The sequence below is a fragment of the Sminthopsis crassicaudata genome, chromosome 4 (genome assembly GCF_048593235.1).
Source record: "Sminthopsis crassicaudata isolate SCR6 chromosome 4, ASM4859323v1, whole genome shotgun sequence".
Lineage (NCBI taxonomy): Eukaryota > Metazoa > Chordata > Mammalia > Dasyuromorphia > Dasyuridae > Sminthopsis > Sminthopsis crassicaudata.
In genome coordinates this window covers 337,123,559-337,142,327 of record NC_133620.1, presented here as the reverse complement: position 1 = coordinate 337,142,327, position 18,769 = coordinate 337,123,559, and the positions used below count along the sequence as shown (strand labels likewise).

At 41.6% G+C, this 18,769-nt stretch overlaps 1 protein-coding gene across 1 annotated transcript in view; it reads left to right on the top strand.

The window, feature by feature from the left end:
- Positions 1–18,769, top strand: part of RNF157 (ring finger protein 157) — a 115,199-nt gene extending 96,430 nt beyond the window's left edge. Inside the window, exons 8-19 of the mRNA XM_074264747.1 lie at positions 69–116; positions 1,605–1,676; positions 2,171–2,330; positions 2,541–2,653; positions 3,666–3,904; positions 5,014–5,159; positions 5,382–5,443; positions 6,316–6,534; positions 7,115–7,180; positions 8,356–8,404; positions 10,365–10,475; positions 17,028–18,769. Coding sequence (XP_074120848.1) covers positions 69–116; positions 1,605–1,676; positions 2,171–2,330; positions 2,541–2,653; positions 3,666–3,904; positions 5,014–5,159; positions 5,382–5,443; positions 6,316–6,534; positions 7,115–7,180; positions 8,356–8,404; positions 10,365–10,475; positions 17,028–17,113 — 1,371 coding nt within the window. The 3' untranslated portion in view covers positions 17,114–18,769. The remainder of the gene's footprint in view (positions 1–68; positions 117–1,604; positions 1,677–2,170; positions 2,331–2,540; positions 2,654–3,665; positions 3,905–5,013; positions 5,160–5,381; positions 5,444–6,315; positions 6,535–7,114; positions 7,181–8,355; positions 8,405–10,364; positions 10,476–17,027) is intronic.

The window sequence follows — 18,769 nt, the reverse complement described above, 5'->3', positions numbered from 1 at the left end:
AAATGCTAGATTGATTAGCCTGTTTTTGCCTTCTCTTCTCTGTCACGATAATTGTCTTTTCATTTCAGCACACAGATGGCACTTTCTGCGTAAAGCCCCTGAAACAGAAGCAAGTGGTAAGTGTTTGAACTCCAGGACCTGTTGTTAGACCTCTTCACCAAATGGGAACAAAGATAGGGGAGGTAGATTCAGGTTCTTGGATGTTAAAGCTGACCTAAAAGAGATTCTGATTTTTAGCATCTTTATGAACTCAGAATTATTGGGTCTAAGACAAGAATTTAGAAAATGGAAGGATTGGAAGAGCTTTCTTCTTTGGGCTTTGGGAAGTAAGGGGCTATATGTGGAAAGGGAGAGAAGAGCAAAACTTCAAGCCGTTTTTGATTCCAGTGGCAAGAAGACAGTTTCAATAAGTGAGGAAAATTTCTCTGTGGGACAGGAACTGAGAACTGTCAACCTGAGAATTGTTTCCATCTTAATACAAGTGCTCAAAAATAAAATATTTATTGCTTATTAAGATCCCTTACCTATAAGCTCAACAAATAGAACTCCATGTACATCTGAAAGAGAAAGAAGCCCCAACTTCCCATTCTCCTATCGGTCTAGTAAGTTGAAACTAAATCATTAGAGAGTCTTTTCTTTGAGTTAAGCATTTTCCCTGTGTAAAAATGCAAATACTTCAAGGAATGAAATACATTGAAGCTTAGTTAGTTAAGAATATTTTAGTGTGACTTAGTTTCTAATTCTTTCTAAAAGGACAACTAAGATCAAGTTTTAGATGAAGGTTTGTTGAATTGATCTTAACTGAATGCAGTGGACATGACCAGTTTGGCTAGAGCTGTTGCTCTGGGTGGTAGTATGAAATGTGTTGGAGAGGATGAGTAGAAATCAAATCAAATCAAAGAAAACCTTGAATGCCAGGCATGTGAAAGATTCTCGGCAGATAACAATACCTTATTTTACATATGAGGAAACTAAGACTCAGAGAAAGATGACTTGAGTAATTATGTTTTTATTAAGTGATAGAGCAAAGATTATGACCAGTGTTTCCTGCCTACAAGTTTGATAATCTTCCCAGTATACCATGAATTTACTTCATAATTTTGCCTCAAGTCAACCAAAGTGGAAGTAAATATTGACCAGCTGGGGAATGAAAACGTTTCAGGCCAGCCCCTGGGGTTATAGAGATTAAATGGGGCAGGTATGAATTGTTAGTCATTAAAGTGGTAGGAAGTGGAACCACTTTGTCAATACAACCTAGCTGGACATCCTTGGTAATTGAGGTTTTTAAAAAGGGCCTCATAGAGGATGATTTTGGCCAAATGTTAGATGAGAGGATGGATCATGACAGTGTAGATAGAATATGGGAAGCAGAGACTTCTTGGATATTTTGAATATGTGGGGGGGTTTCCTTCTTGAATATAGGGGATAAAATAATTCATCAAAGGAAAAACTTTGCTGAATTAATTTATAGAGTATGGATTTTTTCCCTCTAAGAATCAGTGATCTTTAATAGGGGGGAAAAAACTTTTTTCTTCTGCTGTAATAGAACTCATTCATTTTTCATAAATATTGTCACTTTGAATTTTTCTCCTTGTGGTTTCCAGGTGGATGGGGTCAGTTACCTCCTTCAAGAAATCTATGGGATTGAAAACAAGTACAACACACAGGATTCTAAGGTAAAGCTTAATGCCCAAGAACAGAAGTCACATTTTCCAAGAAGTAGGAGCTTAATAACTCAAGCTAAAAACTTGGGCCTAGAGGTGGCATTTTCCCTCCCTTATCAAACAGCAGTTCCCTCTCAGGTGACTGTTTTTTTCCTACACTTCTGACTCAAACTCTCTGGCAAACTCTAAATTGAACTTCTCCCTCTGCTAGACTGGCCAGATGCTAGAGTTCTTGGAAAGTTCCCAAATGCATGCTCATCTTATTTGGTCAGCCAGTCACGCTGTTTGCTTCATGATACAAAGAGGTCTGCACCTCATAAAGGGACCACAAGCTGCACAAGCTCCTCTTGTTTATAGATTTAAATTTTTCTCACGATTACATTAGTTTGAAGAGGGGTGCTGGTAGTGGACTTACGCACTTCCCCTCCTTTACGGTCTTGCCAGCAAGGTATGTGAAATCAAAGTCCTTGTGCTCTCAGCTCAGTAGTTTTATCCCTCTTGGCCAGGTGGCAGAGGATGAAGTAAATGATAACAGTGCTGAGTGTGTGGTTTGCCTCTCGGATGTCCGGGATACCTTGATTTTACCCTGCCGCCACCTCTGTCTCTGTAACACCTGTGCAGACACCCTTCGCTACCAAGCCAACAATTGCCCCATCTGCCGACTGCGTAAGTCATGAGGATGAAGGGAAAAGTATCATTAGCACCTGGGGACAAAACAATTTGATGTATAAGCTGCATCTGGGATATAGCAAATACATGGAACCCTTGGGAAAAGGGCAAGGAGAATGTTTTCTCGGGGTGGTTGAGCATCTATTTCCTCCCACATGACTTCTCCACTGTCTAGACATCCTAACTGGTCATATTACCTCATTACAGCATTTCGGGCTCTGCTTCAGATCCGGGCTATGAGGAAGAAATTGGGTCCTTTGTCCCCAACCAACTTTAACCCCATCATCTCTTCCCAAACATCTGACTCTGAAGAACACTCAGTAAGTTGGGCCACAATCTAAAGCAGGAGTCCTTGTCAGATTTTCTAAGACTGGGAAACAGATGCTTTAGAGGAGGGGTTCTCAAACTACTGCCCGAGGGCCAGATGCAGCCCACTGAGGATGTTTATGCAGCCAGCCAGATTATGGTAAATGGGCTGAAGGGCGGAGCCAGAGTATGAGCTTTTGTTTTTACTATAGTCCGGCCCTCTAACAGTCTGAGGGACAGTGAACTGGCCCCCTATATTAAAAGTTTGAGGACCATTGCTTTTAAAGGATCCTTGCTGACTTATGATTTCTGCTGTTCTTTTCTTTATTATCATTCTGATACTAAAGCAGTTAAATTACACCCTGATATGTCTTAACGTATTCTTTGAATAAGCCCATCAAAATTAAGTTGTTTTGAAGACAGCAAAATCATCATTTGAGTATCATAATAAATATAACCACTTTCCTTCATGGACACTTATCTTCTCATTTTTGATGGCAAATACCACTTCATAGAGCCCTAACTCTGGAATTAATCATGGGAAGAGGTAGGGCAGATAAATGATAATTTTTTTGTAATTCAGTACTATTTTCTTCTCAATCCTCTAAAAAGTGAGTGCTTATCTTTCTCCCATTTCATAGTTGGATATAATAATGTTTAGAAAGATAAATTACTATAACAGAGCTTTATAGTGAAAGACAGAGGTTTAGAAGGCATTCTCTCAACTATTTTACCTCTTTCTTTTTACTTAAAAACTCTCTCTCTCTTAAAATTAAGGGTTCAAGTAGAATTACTACATATATATAGGCCTCTCTTCCTGAAGCTGTTTGGCATATGGATCTCTTCTCCCTTACTAGTATTGAAATTATTTTCATTAAACCCTCAAAAAAATCTGGAAGGAACCTTTCATATGGAGCCAGAAATAAAAGTCATGAAACTAGAATTTATTTTTAAACAAGGATGTCTATTTACCTGCTATATGCCTGCTATTTTCAGCATTTAACAACCTGTCTCTGGTTCTCCTAGTCTTCAGAGAACATTCCCTTGGGTTACGAAGTGGTATCTCTGCTGGAGGCCTTAAATGGGCCCCTCACTCCATCTCCAGCTGCTCCCCCACTTCATGTGCTTGGAGACACCCACCTGTCAGGAATGTTGCCTTCTTATGGTAGTGACGGGCATCTACCCCCAGTCCGAACCGTCTCCCCTCTTGATCACCTCTCTGACTGCAGCAGCCAAGAACTCAAGCTCAAGAACAGTCTCTCCAAGTGAGTAGTCAGTGCTCGCTATTAACACCCTAAGATACTGGAAGTGATGGGTGTTCATTCAGTTCCTTTTTTATTTTAGTGCTTTACCAGTGCTTTTAAAAAACACCAATAATATTTCTTAATATTCATAATCATAATTACAATCATAATAATAGCATTTCTGTATTCTTTTAAAGATTTCAGAGCACTTAAGCATATTATCTCAGTTAATCCTTCAGCTACCTTGTAAGATAGATGCTATTATTATCTCCATTTTACAGATGAGGAAACTGAGGCAAACTGACTTGGGTGGAGTCTCACAGCAAATGAATGTCCCAAGCAGGATTTGAACTCTCCCTGGTAACGAGAAAGTATACAGTTAAACCACCCAGATTGTCACAGGGACATGTCTGACAGTACTGGCTTCATTCTGCCATCTCTCTACTGAAGAGATACGTTTTCCCATCAGCTCTGTGGAGCCAGGATTAATCATCACGTTGATCAAGCTCTTCCAATGCTTTTCTCACCTGCCCAGTGACAGTGGACTGATCTTCTGAGACTTTTCTAGAATTTAACAACCCTCAAAACAGCTTAGTTGCCATCAAAACATTAAGGAAGGGACTAAAGCACTACCACTGATTATATGAGATTCAGACACAGAAGCAAAAGGGGGTAGTAGTGTTGGGAAACAAAAATGTATGCTGGAGGGCTCTCTGCACACTCTTCTGAGAACATGCTGGGGCCGAAGGCCTAAGAAATTGGTGGTATTGATGTTCCAAGGCAGTCTAGATCAGAGTAATAATGACACACAAGTTTATAACAGTTTTAAAAAGTGAATTGTACTGGTCGTTAGTGTTGACAAGGTGTTTATGGCAGAGTGGGGGAGGGCATGTCTACCCTGGAGCCTCCCAAGAGTGGATTTGCATGGAGCACGTGTGACCGTGACAGCATCAGTGGAGTCAGCGCTAATCTCAGGACACATGATGTTCTCAGGCCACAGCTTTGTCCTCCTCTGACAGGTGTCACCCACTCCTCTTCTGGGTACAGAGCTTGGCTGGCTGGAGTGCAGGCAGACTTTGTTTCTTCAGGTGTATCTTTGGGTCACAAATATCTCCTTTAAACTTACCCAGGTCCATCTCCCAGAATTCATCCGTGTTGCACAAAGAAGACGATGAGCAGTCCTGCAGCGAGTCCGAAATGCAGCTCTCCCACAGGCAGTCTCCCCATCAGCTTGAAGAGGTGACGGGCACTCTGCTCTCTGCTCTCCTGGGACACAGCACCCACTTCTAAGGACCCACAACCCTCCTGCCTCCTCCCACACATGCCCTGACTCAGAAACACGCCCTTCTTCTTTCGGCTCCATTTCTTCTGGGGGCTCATGGCAGAGGCAGTTTTTGGAGAGCAGAGCCACCTATCCTATTGTGCAGACTCCCCTTTTCAGAATGGAAGAACTCCATAATCACGAAAGCCAAGTGTTCCCCCATGTGACAGCTGCTAGGTGACCTGTGTCACTTGAGCCAGAGCTGTGTACAGTCCCAGCAGATGTTGTGCCCTAAGCAGGCTGGGATGATGGGGGTTTTCCCTCATCCCTTGGGAGGGAGTTGTCATTCCAAGCTAAGGCTGAAGAGAGGTGATGACAAAAGAAACACTAGCACTAATGTTACCTGTTACCTCCTTTTTCAGACAGCCTCAGCTTCCTAGCTGCTGGTTTCCTCTTTCCTAGACACACACACACACACACACACACACACACACACACACACACACATGCTGTGATGAGAATGCTTAGTGAAAGCAGCTACATTGTTTCCTGGGCAGCCAGGGAGCCAATTTCCGCCTTTTGATTTCTGTCTGAGAGGACCAGGAGAACTAATGTGTTTTTTTGTTTGTTTTAACTTTAACACTAATTTTAATTCTAAGCCTTGAGGAAAAGGATCTCTTTCTTTTAAACAACAACAAAACTCAAAACACACTAATAATCCTAGTTCATAGTATTATAGAAATTTAAAATCGGAAGGGACATTAAAGGCCATTAAGTCCAAACCCTTTATTTTACAAATGAGGAAACTGAAACGTAGAAATATTAAATGACTTTCCCATGGTCATACAACTAGTAAATATCTGATTCAGGATTTGAACTTGGGACTTTCTGACTCCAAGTCCAAGACCCTAAACATTCTTCCATGAACAAGGTTCTGATTTAACACTGGCAGCCTCCTTTTCTTCTAGTCTTCTCTCTTTAATTCCTGAGAATAAATTCTGAGTTCTAAAAGGCAAAAAAGCTCAGTAAACCCCTATTCCAACACAGTTCAGTTAAGCAGAGAGTGTTTGCTGCCTAGGGAATAAGTAAGATTTCCTCTTTTTTTATTTGTTTGCTTTAAACTGTCAGGATCCATTTCTTTTCCCTTCTGTACCCATTGTAACTAAGATAGCTTGTACTTCTCTTAACTGTTCTCTCTGCAGACCCTGTCAGCAGTAGCCTGGCACAATCTGTCATGTCCATAGCCTCTTCTCAAAGTCAGAACTCTCAGATCAGCACTGACACAGTCTCCTCTATGTCTGGTTCCTATATTGCCCCCGGCACTGAAGAAGAAGGAGACGCTCTCCCTTCCCCACTTGCCGCCAGTGGAGCCCCATCAGAAGAAGGAGAGGTAAGAAGAAAACCTCTGGAATCACCATTGCTTCTCAAACTAACCACAGTTTGAGATAAGTGGGGTCTATTCTTACCCCCAAAAAAGATTCGGTGACTCAGTACAATAAGTATTTATTAATTGGTGATACAAAGGCAACAATTACAAAGGCAGTTCTTACATTCTGTGGGAGGGAATTGCAGGTATACAAAATAAATTCAAAGTAATTTTGATAGGGTACTCAATATTTAACACCTTGGGACACCCGAGAAGCCTCCTGTAGGAAATAAGACTTAGTTATAACTTAAAAGGAAGTAGAGATTCCAAGATGCAGATTTGGGTGGAGAGAGAAAGATGAGACAGGGTCTGAGAGAACTCTACAGAACCCTGTTAACAATATGAGAACAATGCTGTGGAGTGGCAAAGTTACAAGTAGCTTCATGCAAAGACCCCTCATATGCTACTGTCTTCTGTCTGAAATTTCTTCAGCCTTTATCTTGTATCTCCCACTTTGTAACTGAAGCACCCTTGGACATTCAGCTTTCCACAGTTCTTGGAATAGAGCAAGAAGAGGTTGGTGAATACCCGTTTTATTTTGCAGTTGATGCCTGTTGAATCTCCAGATACTGACTTTGTTGGTGTCCCACCAGAAGAGCAGGATGCAGAGGTAACATGCTAAACAGCAGTGCCCTCTTTCCTATAGTTTAAGGCTTTGAAGATGAACTTCAATCTAATCTTAGGAGCTGCTGCTATGTTCAGACTCAGTAGAGAAGCAAGATATGATGAGAGTCATGTTATCCAGGAAACTACTCATCTTTGTACTTTCACATGTATAATAGGATGGAGACTCCAAAGAGGTGACTTTGTTGCAGAATCCCAAGCTTTGATCACAGTTGATTACCCATTAGGATTCCTATAGACCAGTGGTCCTCAAACTTTTTAAGTAGGGGCCAGTTCACTGTCCCTCAGACTGTTGGAGGGCCGAACTATAGTAAAAACAAAAACTCACAATCTCTCTCCGCTCCTCAGCCCATTTGCCATAACCAGGTGGGCTGCATAAACGTCCTCAGTGGCCACATCTGGCCCACAGGCCGTAGTTTAAGAACCCCTGCTGTAGACCTTTCCATTGAACCAGATCTTCATTCTTTAGATTTTGGATGGGATGTGAGCTTTTTAGAAGTTCCTAAGCCAGAGCTTTGTATAATCCCGTCATTTATCTTGTATTTCATTTGCTGCTCTTGTAATTTTAATCCAGGAGAGAAAAAGACTCATTATAAGAACTCCCAACAAAAAATCCCTTTTCTATAAGGCACATTGATGTGAAATTAATCTGAGCCAAACCCATATAGTAACTGTGTCTTACTAAGCAGAATTTCCCCAGTCAACACAAAAGGGAGAATGGTACATGACGGGGTGCATGGCCAGAAGGCAGTGCATGAGGAGCCTTGAGCAGAGTGAGAGAAATTCCTGAGCGATAGACTCTCCATCAAGGCATTACAAGGATCCAGATGAATAGGGTGGGAGGAAGCCTGTTGGTATTGACCTTTCCACAAAGGGTAGCAGCTGATTGGGGATTTAGGGATACTATCTAGTGAGAATAAAGAAAAATTGTGTTCAGACCAGCTGCTCTGTGATAGGGAGCAAAACATAGTAAGAGTGGAACAGGAGACTTAACAGGTTTAAGGGTGGTATTGCAACCTCAATCATACCAATAATATGGGGGCTCCTTGGTTTTTTGTCAGCTGTTTTATTATGGTAAGTGCAGGGATTTGGAGAGGTTTATATTGGTCTGGGTTCATAGCTTATTCTTTCAATATTCATAGCTTCTTTGCTGTGTCCTAGGGGAACGATGTGTTGGAAGAAGAGGATGGATCATCTACACAAGAAGATGGTAACAGACTGGCTCTTTGCTTTCCTTTTTCTTGTTTTCCCTAGTGATGTAAAGGCAGAGAAAAGAGGACCATTGTTTTGGTGGCATGATTTAGTTGTATGATTGATGAAAAGAAAGTTGTGAATGCAATATATGAAAGACAGCAGAAAGAAAGGAGGATCCCAGTGTATCTTCCTAACTTTTCTGGGAAGACTAAAAGGAGGAAGGCAGGTAAAAAGGAATGAAGGAAGGAAGGAAGGAAGGAAGGAAAGAAAAATTTATTTAGTCTAAGGATGCTAGACTTCAGGCAGATCATGGTTTTGTGTGTTGTTGTAATCTCCAGAGGTTTCTGGACAGTTGCCCAATCAGTTTCTCCCCTAGTAGCTTCTCAACCAAATGTCAGAGGACCAGTTAGGGCTGACTTTCTGTGGTAGAAACAGTAATAGTGCCTTCCAATAATTTCTCTAACTCAGGGAGAGGACCTTAGTTTGATTCATTTTAATTTAGAAGATTGCTCTCCTTCCGATAAAAGAAAGATCTTGAGAAGTTGTAGGTGATGATTTAAGAGAATTTCCAAGAAAGAGGGGCACAAGTTTTAACAAAATTATGTAGGCATGTGTCTGCAAAAATGTGTCTGCAATGATATTCATTAACAACATTTGAGACTTTTAATGCTCTTTTCTTGGAATAGAAATGGCATTCTTTCCTCCTCCCTCCCCTCTACCCCACTAAAAATTAGCTTAGTGGTTAGTAAAAAAGGATGGACCAGATGGGAAGGATCTGAAGCAAAAATAAACACCCAGAATCCTGGGGTTGAGAATCTATTCTCTCCATGAAATGTGTCATGAAAAAAGGGGATAGATCAAAGCACCTGCCAGGCTAAGCCAGCCCCACCCCCAGCCTGGCTGTAGACCTTAGCCGCCATCATCCTGGTTGCTTTTGCTTGAGTGCTGGCCACTGCTTGGAAAACTTCACAGGGTGTGCATGCACACAGCCAGCCCAGCCCAAGAGTGTCCCAGGCAGACTGGTGACCATTGCTTAGAGCTGTGCCTCTCATCACCCTTTGCACACCAGCCAGAGAGACAAACCATGAACTCAGACTATGTTAGTAGGACCTCAGGTTACTCAAGTATCGCTTGTTCATTCTAAAACAGACTTGCTTAAAATCTTAGCTTTTCGTAAATTTGTCATCTTCCTCTACATTGTAGGGTTGCCACATTTCTGGTTGTTCCAAAGGGCAGGGTTATGTTTCTTCTTGATATCCTATAGTCCATTTGGCAGCTCATGATTTCCTTTCTCCTTTTCACCAAGGAATAGGGGGGCTTTAAACAATGACTGCTATAACTCCCCTTGCCCCCTTACATGTCTGTAGGTTTCTGGTCAGTCCTTTAAATGATGTTCCAAATGACAAAACAAACAAATATTCATCCGCAAAATCTTAATTTTGTTAATGTGGCAATTTGGATTTGACATGCAAAATAGTGGAACCTGGAATCTTTAATTTTTGCTTTTATTATTTACTCATTTTGCAGAACCCACTCCCCTATGGTCATAAACGCATCTGACACGGACCAGAGACAGACACAAGCATGAGCAGGGGGTAACTTTCCCAGTTGCTTTCTTTAGCTTTTCCCAGCTATTCTCTTGTCTGCCTTTTACCTGCATATTTACTGCACTTCCTAGTTGTTCTCTTCAAAATCCCTGGGTATTCCTTTGCCCTCCTCCTCAGTAATCTGAAGTTACTGAACAAGAAATGAGAAGAAGCTGGTTGGGAAGACAGGGAAGGAAGCTTTGAGAACAGAGACACTCACACCCCTACACAATGTGACTCCTTTATTGTCCACTCTTTACCCACTTAGTTATTGTCTTTTTTTAATATATAATTTGATTTTTTTGTCTCCATCTTTAAGATTTTTGTTTTAAAAGACAGTAAAGCAAAGAAAATCACAGCGCCTCTCTAACTGCATTAACTCCATTACAGGCCAGAGGACTTGCGCATTCCTAGGTATGGAGTGTGACAATAACAATGACATTGACATCGCAGTGGTGAAAACACTCGACAATAAGCTGTGCTCTGAGGTCTGCTTACCCGGTGAGTGGCAGTCTGCTGAACATGAACTTGGGAGGAAACACCCCCCACCTCCTGCTCTCTACCTTTGCTCTCACCCTTTACACACCCATCTCCTATCCTGCAGTTTCCTAGAAAAGAAGGCATGGGGTGTGCACTAAGGTGCTGGGAACAGGCAAGGCAGCAGCAAGGTCCAGGAGAGTCCTTAAACCTTTTGACAATGAGCAACCTCTCTTTTAAGTAAAAGGTGCTCACCCCCAGGCTAAAAGAAAAAGAGGTAGAGTTTATCAATTTGTACCTATGACCCCTCACTTTAAAACTTCATGTCAGGGATCCATAAGATTTTTAATCCAACAGTAGCAAGAAACTCTAAGCAATGACTTTTTTTTTTTTTTTTATCCCAGCTGGATTCCCCAAAACCAGCGTAGGTAAATTCTTAAGAAGGAAACTGAAAAAGTACTTTTAAAATCAGGGATTCACTTTATGATTCAGAGAACTCCGAGTTATCGGCTTCATTGTTGCCTGCTGGATTTGAATCTTAAGAGTATATTGTTTGATGGAAGGGGAAGTCAGAGTGCTGCTTTCTTAAATTTCATTGTACCCTGACTTCCATGGCCCTTGCAACAAAGATCGATTGCTCTAACCTGGAATCCCAGAAATTTGATCAATTTGTGGCTCCTTCCTTCTGGAGATAATTAACTTAAAATAGAATAACCCTTCAGATGGGAGCCTTTCTCATCATGTTTTCAACCCGGACTTTCACTACTCTGCCCTGCAAAGCCATTTAAATATTCCTTGAACCAATTTTTTTAGCACTAGGGATTGCCCAAGTAGTCTTGGTAAACACTTCCCCTTTCTAGATGGTCCATGAACCCACATGTTGGCTTTTCCCCAGAGGCCGATCTTTCCATTGCATTGTTGTTTGTGACCTATGAAATCTCCTTCTATAAAGATTCTTTCAAACTGTTGGGCTATGCTTATCTATCCAAATTATTTGGATATCCTCATGAGTCCAGTGCTTCACTTACTCTATGAAGCAATTGAAGTAATAGAAAAGGGAACCTCTCCAGTGAATTGCCACTCTCCATCAAACTAGGAGGAAAAAATGATTAAAAAACCATGCTAGCTCTTTGCAGTTAAATATACAGAGGAGAAAAGATCTTCCAGCAGAAACACTCATCAGACTTTCAAAAAAGCTTTTAAGTAATTTCCCATTGAGTTTAGCCTATTATTTACTGAGATAATGTCATTTCATCTGCTTCTCCTATACTATTCTTGGGAAGCATCTGCTAAAACAAAACAAAGCCACAACAAAAAACATTATGGAGGAACATTGAACTAAGTGGTTGATCCCTTAGTTAATTTAGAACTGGTGCTGTGAGGGACCCAAAATACACCTCCTGCCTTTCCGCTTATTAACTTGCTTCTGTCTGTCCATTTGTTTTTGTCTTTTTGCCAAGTTCTGATCTGTCTGTCTGATTTGTTTATTTTAAAACATTTATTTTACCTGGATTCAGTCGGTATGAAGTTCATGTTCACTCTGTGCCAACACTGTCCTTTTTGGCTGTGCTCAGTCCCTTACACCAGGGTTGCTGGATATGCACAGCTTTATTGGTGCTCCTTTTATTATATAAGGGATTTTAATAATTGGCCTAGACTTATATTGAGGCCATCTCTCCCTATCCCCAAGAAAAATATTTGGGGTCAGTTAACTCCATTCCTGTTGAATTTTTATAAAAAACAATTTAAAAGAAGTAAATAGTTGATTTGTGAGAATTCTATACCATGGGGAAGCTTGTTCTCCATTGCTTTCTTTGGTCAGTCAATTTGTAAATCAAGCACTGACCATCCTGCCTGGCTTTAAACTGAGGTCTTTGGCAACCAATATAAGAAGTCCTGCTTCCCTTCAAAGGATGCAGTTTAACTTTCCATTTTTAAGGGAGAGTTTCTTAGCCAACAACTCTGGTGCAAATTGAGCTTTCTCCGGGGCTTCCTCTTCCCCTCCCAAAACCCTTTTCCAACCAACCTGCATTGTTACATTTATTCCACTTGTGAGATTAGTGAAAGGCTATCAGACACAAACCTTCCCAGAAAGAAGTCATTCACTCTCAGAGTCCCTTATGATGAGGGCAATTGCCAAAGGATATTCTTTAGGATTAAGTCAGTTTCACAGTTTTAAGGACATAAAGATAAATCACAGTCAGTCATTAGGAAGGGGCTGGGTTAAACCTCTTTAAAATCTGCATGCTCAGTATTTGAAAAGCCTATGGGGTCCCAACCAAAGATTTCCCTTGTACCATTATGGGAGATATGGAAGAGAGGAGGACCACATTTCTCTACTTATTCTGCCCAGAAGGGGCAGGGACATGTCTGGAACGTTGTGTATGAGGTGACTGGATTGATGATTGGAGAAGCTAATCTCAGGGGAAATCAGTGTGAAATAAATTGGATTTCTTCATGATCAGCTAATCAGTGTGGAATAAATTGTGAAATAAATTGGATCTCTTCATGACCAGTTATAAGAGCTCTTCTTATGGCTGGGACATATGTTTGATAGCTTGGCTATTTGTAAGCCCAGACAGACAGGGCATCTCCTTCATCAAAGCAGCACCTGCTTCCTGATCATTCCTTTGTCTGTTCAAGTCCATCCACCCTTCCCTTAAAGCAGATGTTATTTTTTTCAGAGAGGGCAGAAGGGGAGTAAGACCTTCTGACAGCACTTAAAATGCTCTGTCAAAAGGGGATACTCAAATCACTCTTTCCCAAACACAGGTATTCTAGATCAGTCGTATCAAATTCAGATAAAGAGCCCTGTGAGCTGTTTATTAATTTAGAAAAACCATAAATTAACATTGTGTTGTATTTTATTTATTTTGCTAAACATTTCCTAATTATATTTTAATCTGGTTCTTTCATGGCATGGGGAGTTTTGAGGGAATTGACAACTCTGCTCTAGAAGAGATGAGTTCATGAGTTCATGGTTCTGCTATCAGTCACCTCTCCTATACTTTTTAAGATAATTTTTTCAGTAGCCTGATCCATTCTAAGCCTCTCTTGGCAGAATTTAAACCCAACTCTTGAATAATCTCTCACTGAGGGTGGTTTTGGGCATGTGTTCTGAGATTTTGTCTGAAAGTAGCCTTGGCAAAAACTAAGTAGAAAAAGCATGAATGGTAATAGGATTAAGAACAGAAAGATTATACTAGCTAGATGTGGTGCTGAGGGATTTGATGGATAATTAAAGAGGCAGCAGGTTAGAGGTCAGGTAACAGCTGACAATCTACCCAGAATCCAGCTAGGAACTGGAATTTGGGGCAATGTCTTTATGGAAAGAGACAGAGGCAGAGGCAGATTTCGGTCTGTTTTATTTTCAATAAAAATCACTATGCCACAGACTTAGAGAAGAGCAGAAAGAACTGAAATAAACCTTTCTTGACTAATCAAAGAGCATTTAGCAAATGCTTACTGTTTGCCAGCCACTTCTTGGACTTCCTGTCCCTGGAGTTGACAGTCATATCAGATCATCTATTGTGGATACCAAAAAGAAATATTAGATGTTTTGTTTTTCTTTTGAAAGAAGTTATACAAAAGAATCATATGTATTCTGGGGCTCAAGCCTAGTCCCACATCTTTCTGGAGCCTTTAAACTTAATTCAGTTGGTGAATTTGTAGAGGCCAAAGTTTTAAAAACTTATATGTGTGTGACAAAAGGAACCTGCTTCCTTAAGTGTGCCTCCCAAGTCCACCTCTAGAGGTCGCTTTGTCCTCCCACTTCTAAGGATGGTAAGCAGCCCTGGTTACCTTTTTTGCCATTCTTCCTACTCTGTGATGGGCTAAAGGAAAGGAATGTCAGCCAGACAAAAATGATCACTCCCTTTCTTAAGGAAATTCTTTATCAACCTCCCAGGCTTAATTTCAGTCAGTGTCCCTCCATATGGATGAATTTAAGGAGAAAGTCACTCGGGAAATTAATGGTGGGCTTTGCAGAATCCTTTTCAGAAGGGGAGATGCTGCACTGGTCCCAGTAAATTTTTCCTCATCATATTAGGGTATAATGAAGGGCTGAAGAAGACAGATATCATGATTTTCAACCCTAATTCTTAATTCTTTAATACCACTATAAAATCTTGCCTTTCCTCTCCCGACCCCCCCCCCCCCCTTTCCCTCTTCCTTTCCCCAGGAAAACCCCAGCTATGGTTTTTTAAGGGCCTGTTCAAAGAGTGGAATTTGTCAGTCAGGCTCTTGAAGATACCCAATTTCAACTAAGTGGTCTCTTCCTCTATAGTCTCTGATCCCAAGCCTCTCATGATGTGGTGGTGGTGTTACTGCTGGTATTTTTATTTTGTGCATGCTTGTGTGTCTTCTCTCATGTTTACCATTTGCTTTTGGTCTTTCCTACTGAACAGCCGAGGTTCCGGAATCCTGCCCCATAAACATTGAGGAATAGGTATGAAATCCACCAAGTCATATATCTGAACAAGCATAACTAATAACTAACTCATTGTTGGGCTTTCAAGCTTCTCAAAAGGCAGTATGTCCTGTTCTTGTCCTGCCACCTAGCTAGGGATGTACACAACACATACATCCTTAACACCCAGTCTTTAGTCCTCCAGGAAACAAAGATCCCCAAATCCAGCTGTGAAGAATCCTTAAGGATTTCCTTTGCTTCCTCCTCTCTTCCCATGGGATCCATCAGCCCAAGTCACAGAACATTTTAGAATCAACACTGAATCATGAAATTCTGTGGGAAATTGGGCTAGATGTATGATTCCATTAATACAGGGAAACTTTAAACAGATCACACTTCAAGCCTTGAGCACTGCTTAGAGCACTGAGAAGTTGTGACTTGCTCGGGGTCACTGAGCCAGTGTGGATCAATGAACCTGGTTCTTCCTAGTTCAGAGGCTATTCAGTGTCCACTGCACAACATTGCCTTTGTGAGAAATAAAACTATTTTTCTCCTGGATTGAAATGGATCACAGCTGCCCCTAAAAGTCTATAGCCCAATCCTACGTTCCCTAGCTAGAAATACTTTCTCCTTTACAATCACATAGCCTGGATTTTTTGGCATCACCCCAAAATCAGACATCACAGTCCCCTTTTAAATTTCAGTTCCATTAACATTTATAAAGCCTTTTTACATACATAATCTAATTTTGACCTCACAATCCTTTGAGATAGATGAGATATTCTTCCCTCTCCCCTTTTATAAATAAGTAAACTGAGGCAGCATCAATCAGTCAGTAAACAAGCATCTATTTAGCACTTACTATGTGCCAGGTATTGTGCTAAGGGATACAAAAGGGGGGAAAAGTCCCTTTCCTCAAGGAGCTTAAATTCCAATGAGGGAGACAACACCTAATTAACTATATATATACATATATATATATATATATATATACATATATATATATATATATATATATATATATATATATATATATATGTTAAATATATAACATAGATAGAATGTTATAGTAAGGAGGGGAGAAGCATAAAGAAAAAGCAACTTAGCATAGCAGCTAAAGACCTGGCCCTAGAGTAGGAAAACCTGTATTTTAACTTCTGTCTTTGACACATATTGTCACTGTGATCTTGAACCAGTCACATTCTTTCTGTGCCCTGACCTCCCCAGCCTATCTCCCACATCTCAATTCAATAAAAAGTTGGGGGGGGGGGGGAATTTGAAAGAAGGTTTGGATTTACATTGTTGGGGAGAGTTTCCTTCTTGGGAGGAATGAAGTCCAAACAAACAAAATCCCTGAGGTTCCCAGAGATTAAGGGTCTTGCTTATGGTCACAGGGCTAGTCCTCCTGAGCCCAGTGATCTTCCTGCCTTAGGTTTTCTGCCCCAAATCAGTGACCCTCTACTCAGCTAGGTTTGGTAGGCAGGTGTCCCCAGAACTGCCTCAGTGGAGGGATGGGGAGCACACCATTTCGGGAACAGCAGGCTCTAGGCTGTTCTCAGAGGGGTGTAAAGCAAAGCCATGTCAGTGGGAACACTGGAAGCCATTAAGCTGTCTTCCTGCAAGAACTCACTGACACCATCCTGTCTCTGACACCCTCCATGGCTACTTATACTTCCTTCCCTACAGGTGTCTTCTTTGCAAACAATACCATCTCAGACCCAAATTAACATACACCTCTCACTCTCCTCTCATCCTTCCTGCCATGAAAGAAAATCTCTACACACAGAAGTTTCATTTCTCTGACCCACAAAAAGATATTTTTTTCAATATCAGATTATTGTTATTACAGGGAATCTGGGCTTAAATGTACCAAACGGAGCAGTTTTTCTATATCCCTGTCAGCTTCTTCCCCAGGGACAATAACAGAGACCATTCCCATAGGGGGTACACCCTACACCTGGCTTCTTTCTTAACTCTGATTTTCCCTGCCTCTCTTTCAATCCCTGTTGTCCTATAAATTGTAAGGGGCACACTTCCATTGTTCCAATAATTGGAGTTTCAGGTAATGCCCTGTACCCCTCAGTGCTACACTCCAGTGCTACCCATGTTGGAAAAAAATCTTCTGGACCAGCCAAAGCCACTGGTAACTCTCCTTTTCTTTCCCCCAGGCACCTGGCAAGTGGACAACAATGCTATCAGTTGCAGGAATAACCAGTGCTGGCATTTGTCATCAAGCAGCCCCGGAGGACCCTGAGAACAAGTCTTATGTAAGGGGTTCCATGGCCGTCTGAAGAGTCCTAGCCCCTGTCACAGGGCTCTTTTTTCCATCCTCACATTCCAATGTGTCCCCCCACTGGACTGCTGACCTCCTGGGTATTCCCACTAAGACCTGTGATGACTTTTTATATTTTGTGTGTAAAACTGGATGTCGAGGTCATTCTACACCTTGCCCAGCCTCTCCTACTCCCTGGATCTCCACTTGGAACAGACTGGAAATCCCTCTATCTGGACTAAAGTCAAGTTGATGAACTATGGTTCATCATTGCCTTTTCAGAGACTTCTGCCCCATCTCCCCTATAAGGTAGAGCAGCAGGCTGGGAGCTGGCTGTATCGTCTTCTTTTTTCTCTTTAGGGTTACAGCAGGAGGGCTTGGAAAACTGGCTGCTTTGCTTTCCTTTACCTGTTGCATTATCTGACCTCCAGCACAATTAAACGACCTTGGCAACTCTCCTTTTGGGTTAGCCCTCATCCATGGCAGAGAAAAGCAGGCATCCTATTCTAAACAACTCTGAAGTAGTTCCTCCACCTACTCTGAAAAGTGGCATTTAATGGGTTGGTTGAGTTTTTCTTTCCATAAAAGTCTAGTTTTTGCCTCTTATGTGCTCTGCTTTGTAGATAAGACTTGCTCCCTTTATGGGGAATCTTAACACTTAAGTTCTCAACTATTTGTACCCTGAACAATATACATGGATGAAGGTGGCCATCTTCCTTCCAGACATGTGCATAAGGACCAGGGTTCTCAGTGATGAGGAGGGAGGGTCTGAAGTAGAGCCTCACCTTGTGGGAGGGTGGGGAAGAGGAGGGAGGGCGTGTGGTCTCAGTGAACTCTCTGAGCTACATGAAGGGAGTGAGCAGGCCTCCTCCACCTCCAGGGCTTCCTTCCCCCTTACAGTCCTTCCTGCTTTGTCTTAGCTAATAGTAAGAGGTACTGTGGAGGAGCAGATCTGTTACTATGTAGAACATGGATCAGAGTACAGTTCAGGTCAAATGAGGTGCTTTGAAACTTAAGTGAATATAATAAAATCCTGAGCCAAAAAGGTGAGCCTCTAAATCAGGTATCATTCCTACTCCCCATCAGGGTTATTTGGAGGAGTTGGGATACTGTTTGATTTACAGCATTTCAAAGAGGGATTATAGGATCTTGTTGTAGGGGGAGAACAGGCAGGGAATGTGAAAAAGTGAAGCTTCCAGTGACATATAATAATGCCCTTGAGGAATATTTCTTTTCCAGGAGGAGCCCTCTTGTACTCCTGTGCTGGAAAGCCTATGCAAGTCCAAGCTTGAAAGACCTAGGACCCTAAGAAAAGCCTCAGCTCCCCTCTACCTTCTCCCCTCCCCCCAGGAGTTGCCCCATAGTGTTCAACCTAATGGTCTGACTGTACATCCTCTGAGGTATAAGGCACCTACCTACCCAGGTGTACTTCCAAACAAGTTTTGTTTTTCTTCTCATATTCCTGGCTATGGCTTGACAACTCAGAAGCCTAATCACTAAGGCCGTGTTTTGAATCTTTAATTCTTATCATCCTCCAAAAGACCCCAATACAAGTGGACTGGCTGGTATATGGTCCCTTACCTGCCCCACATTTGTTCTCTTTCCTGAAGCAAAAAAATTAAAGCAAGCATAGTTAAG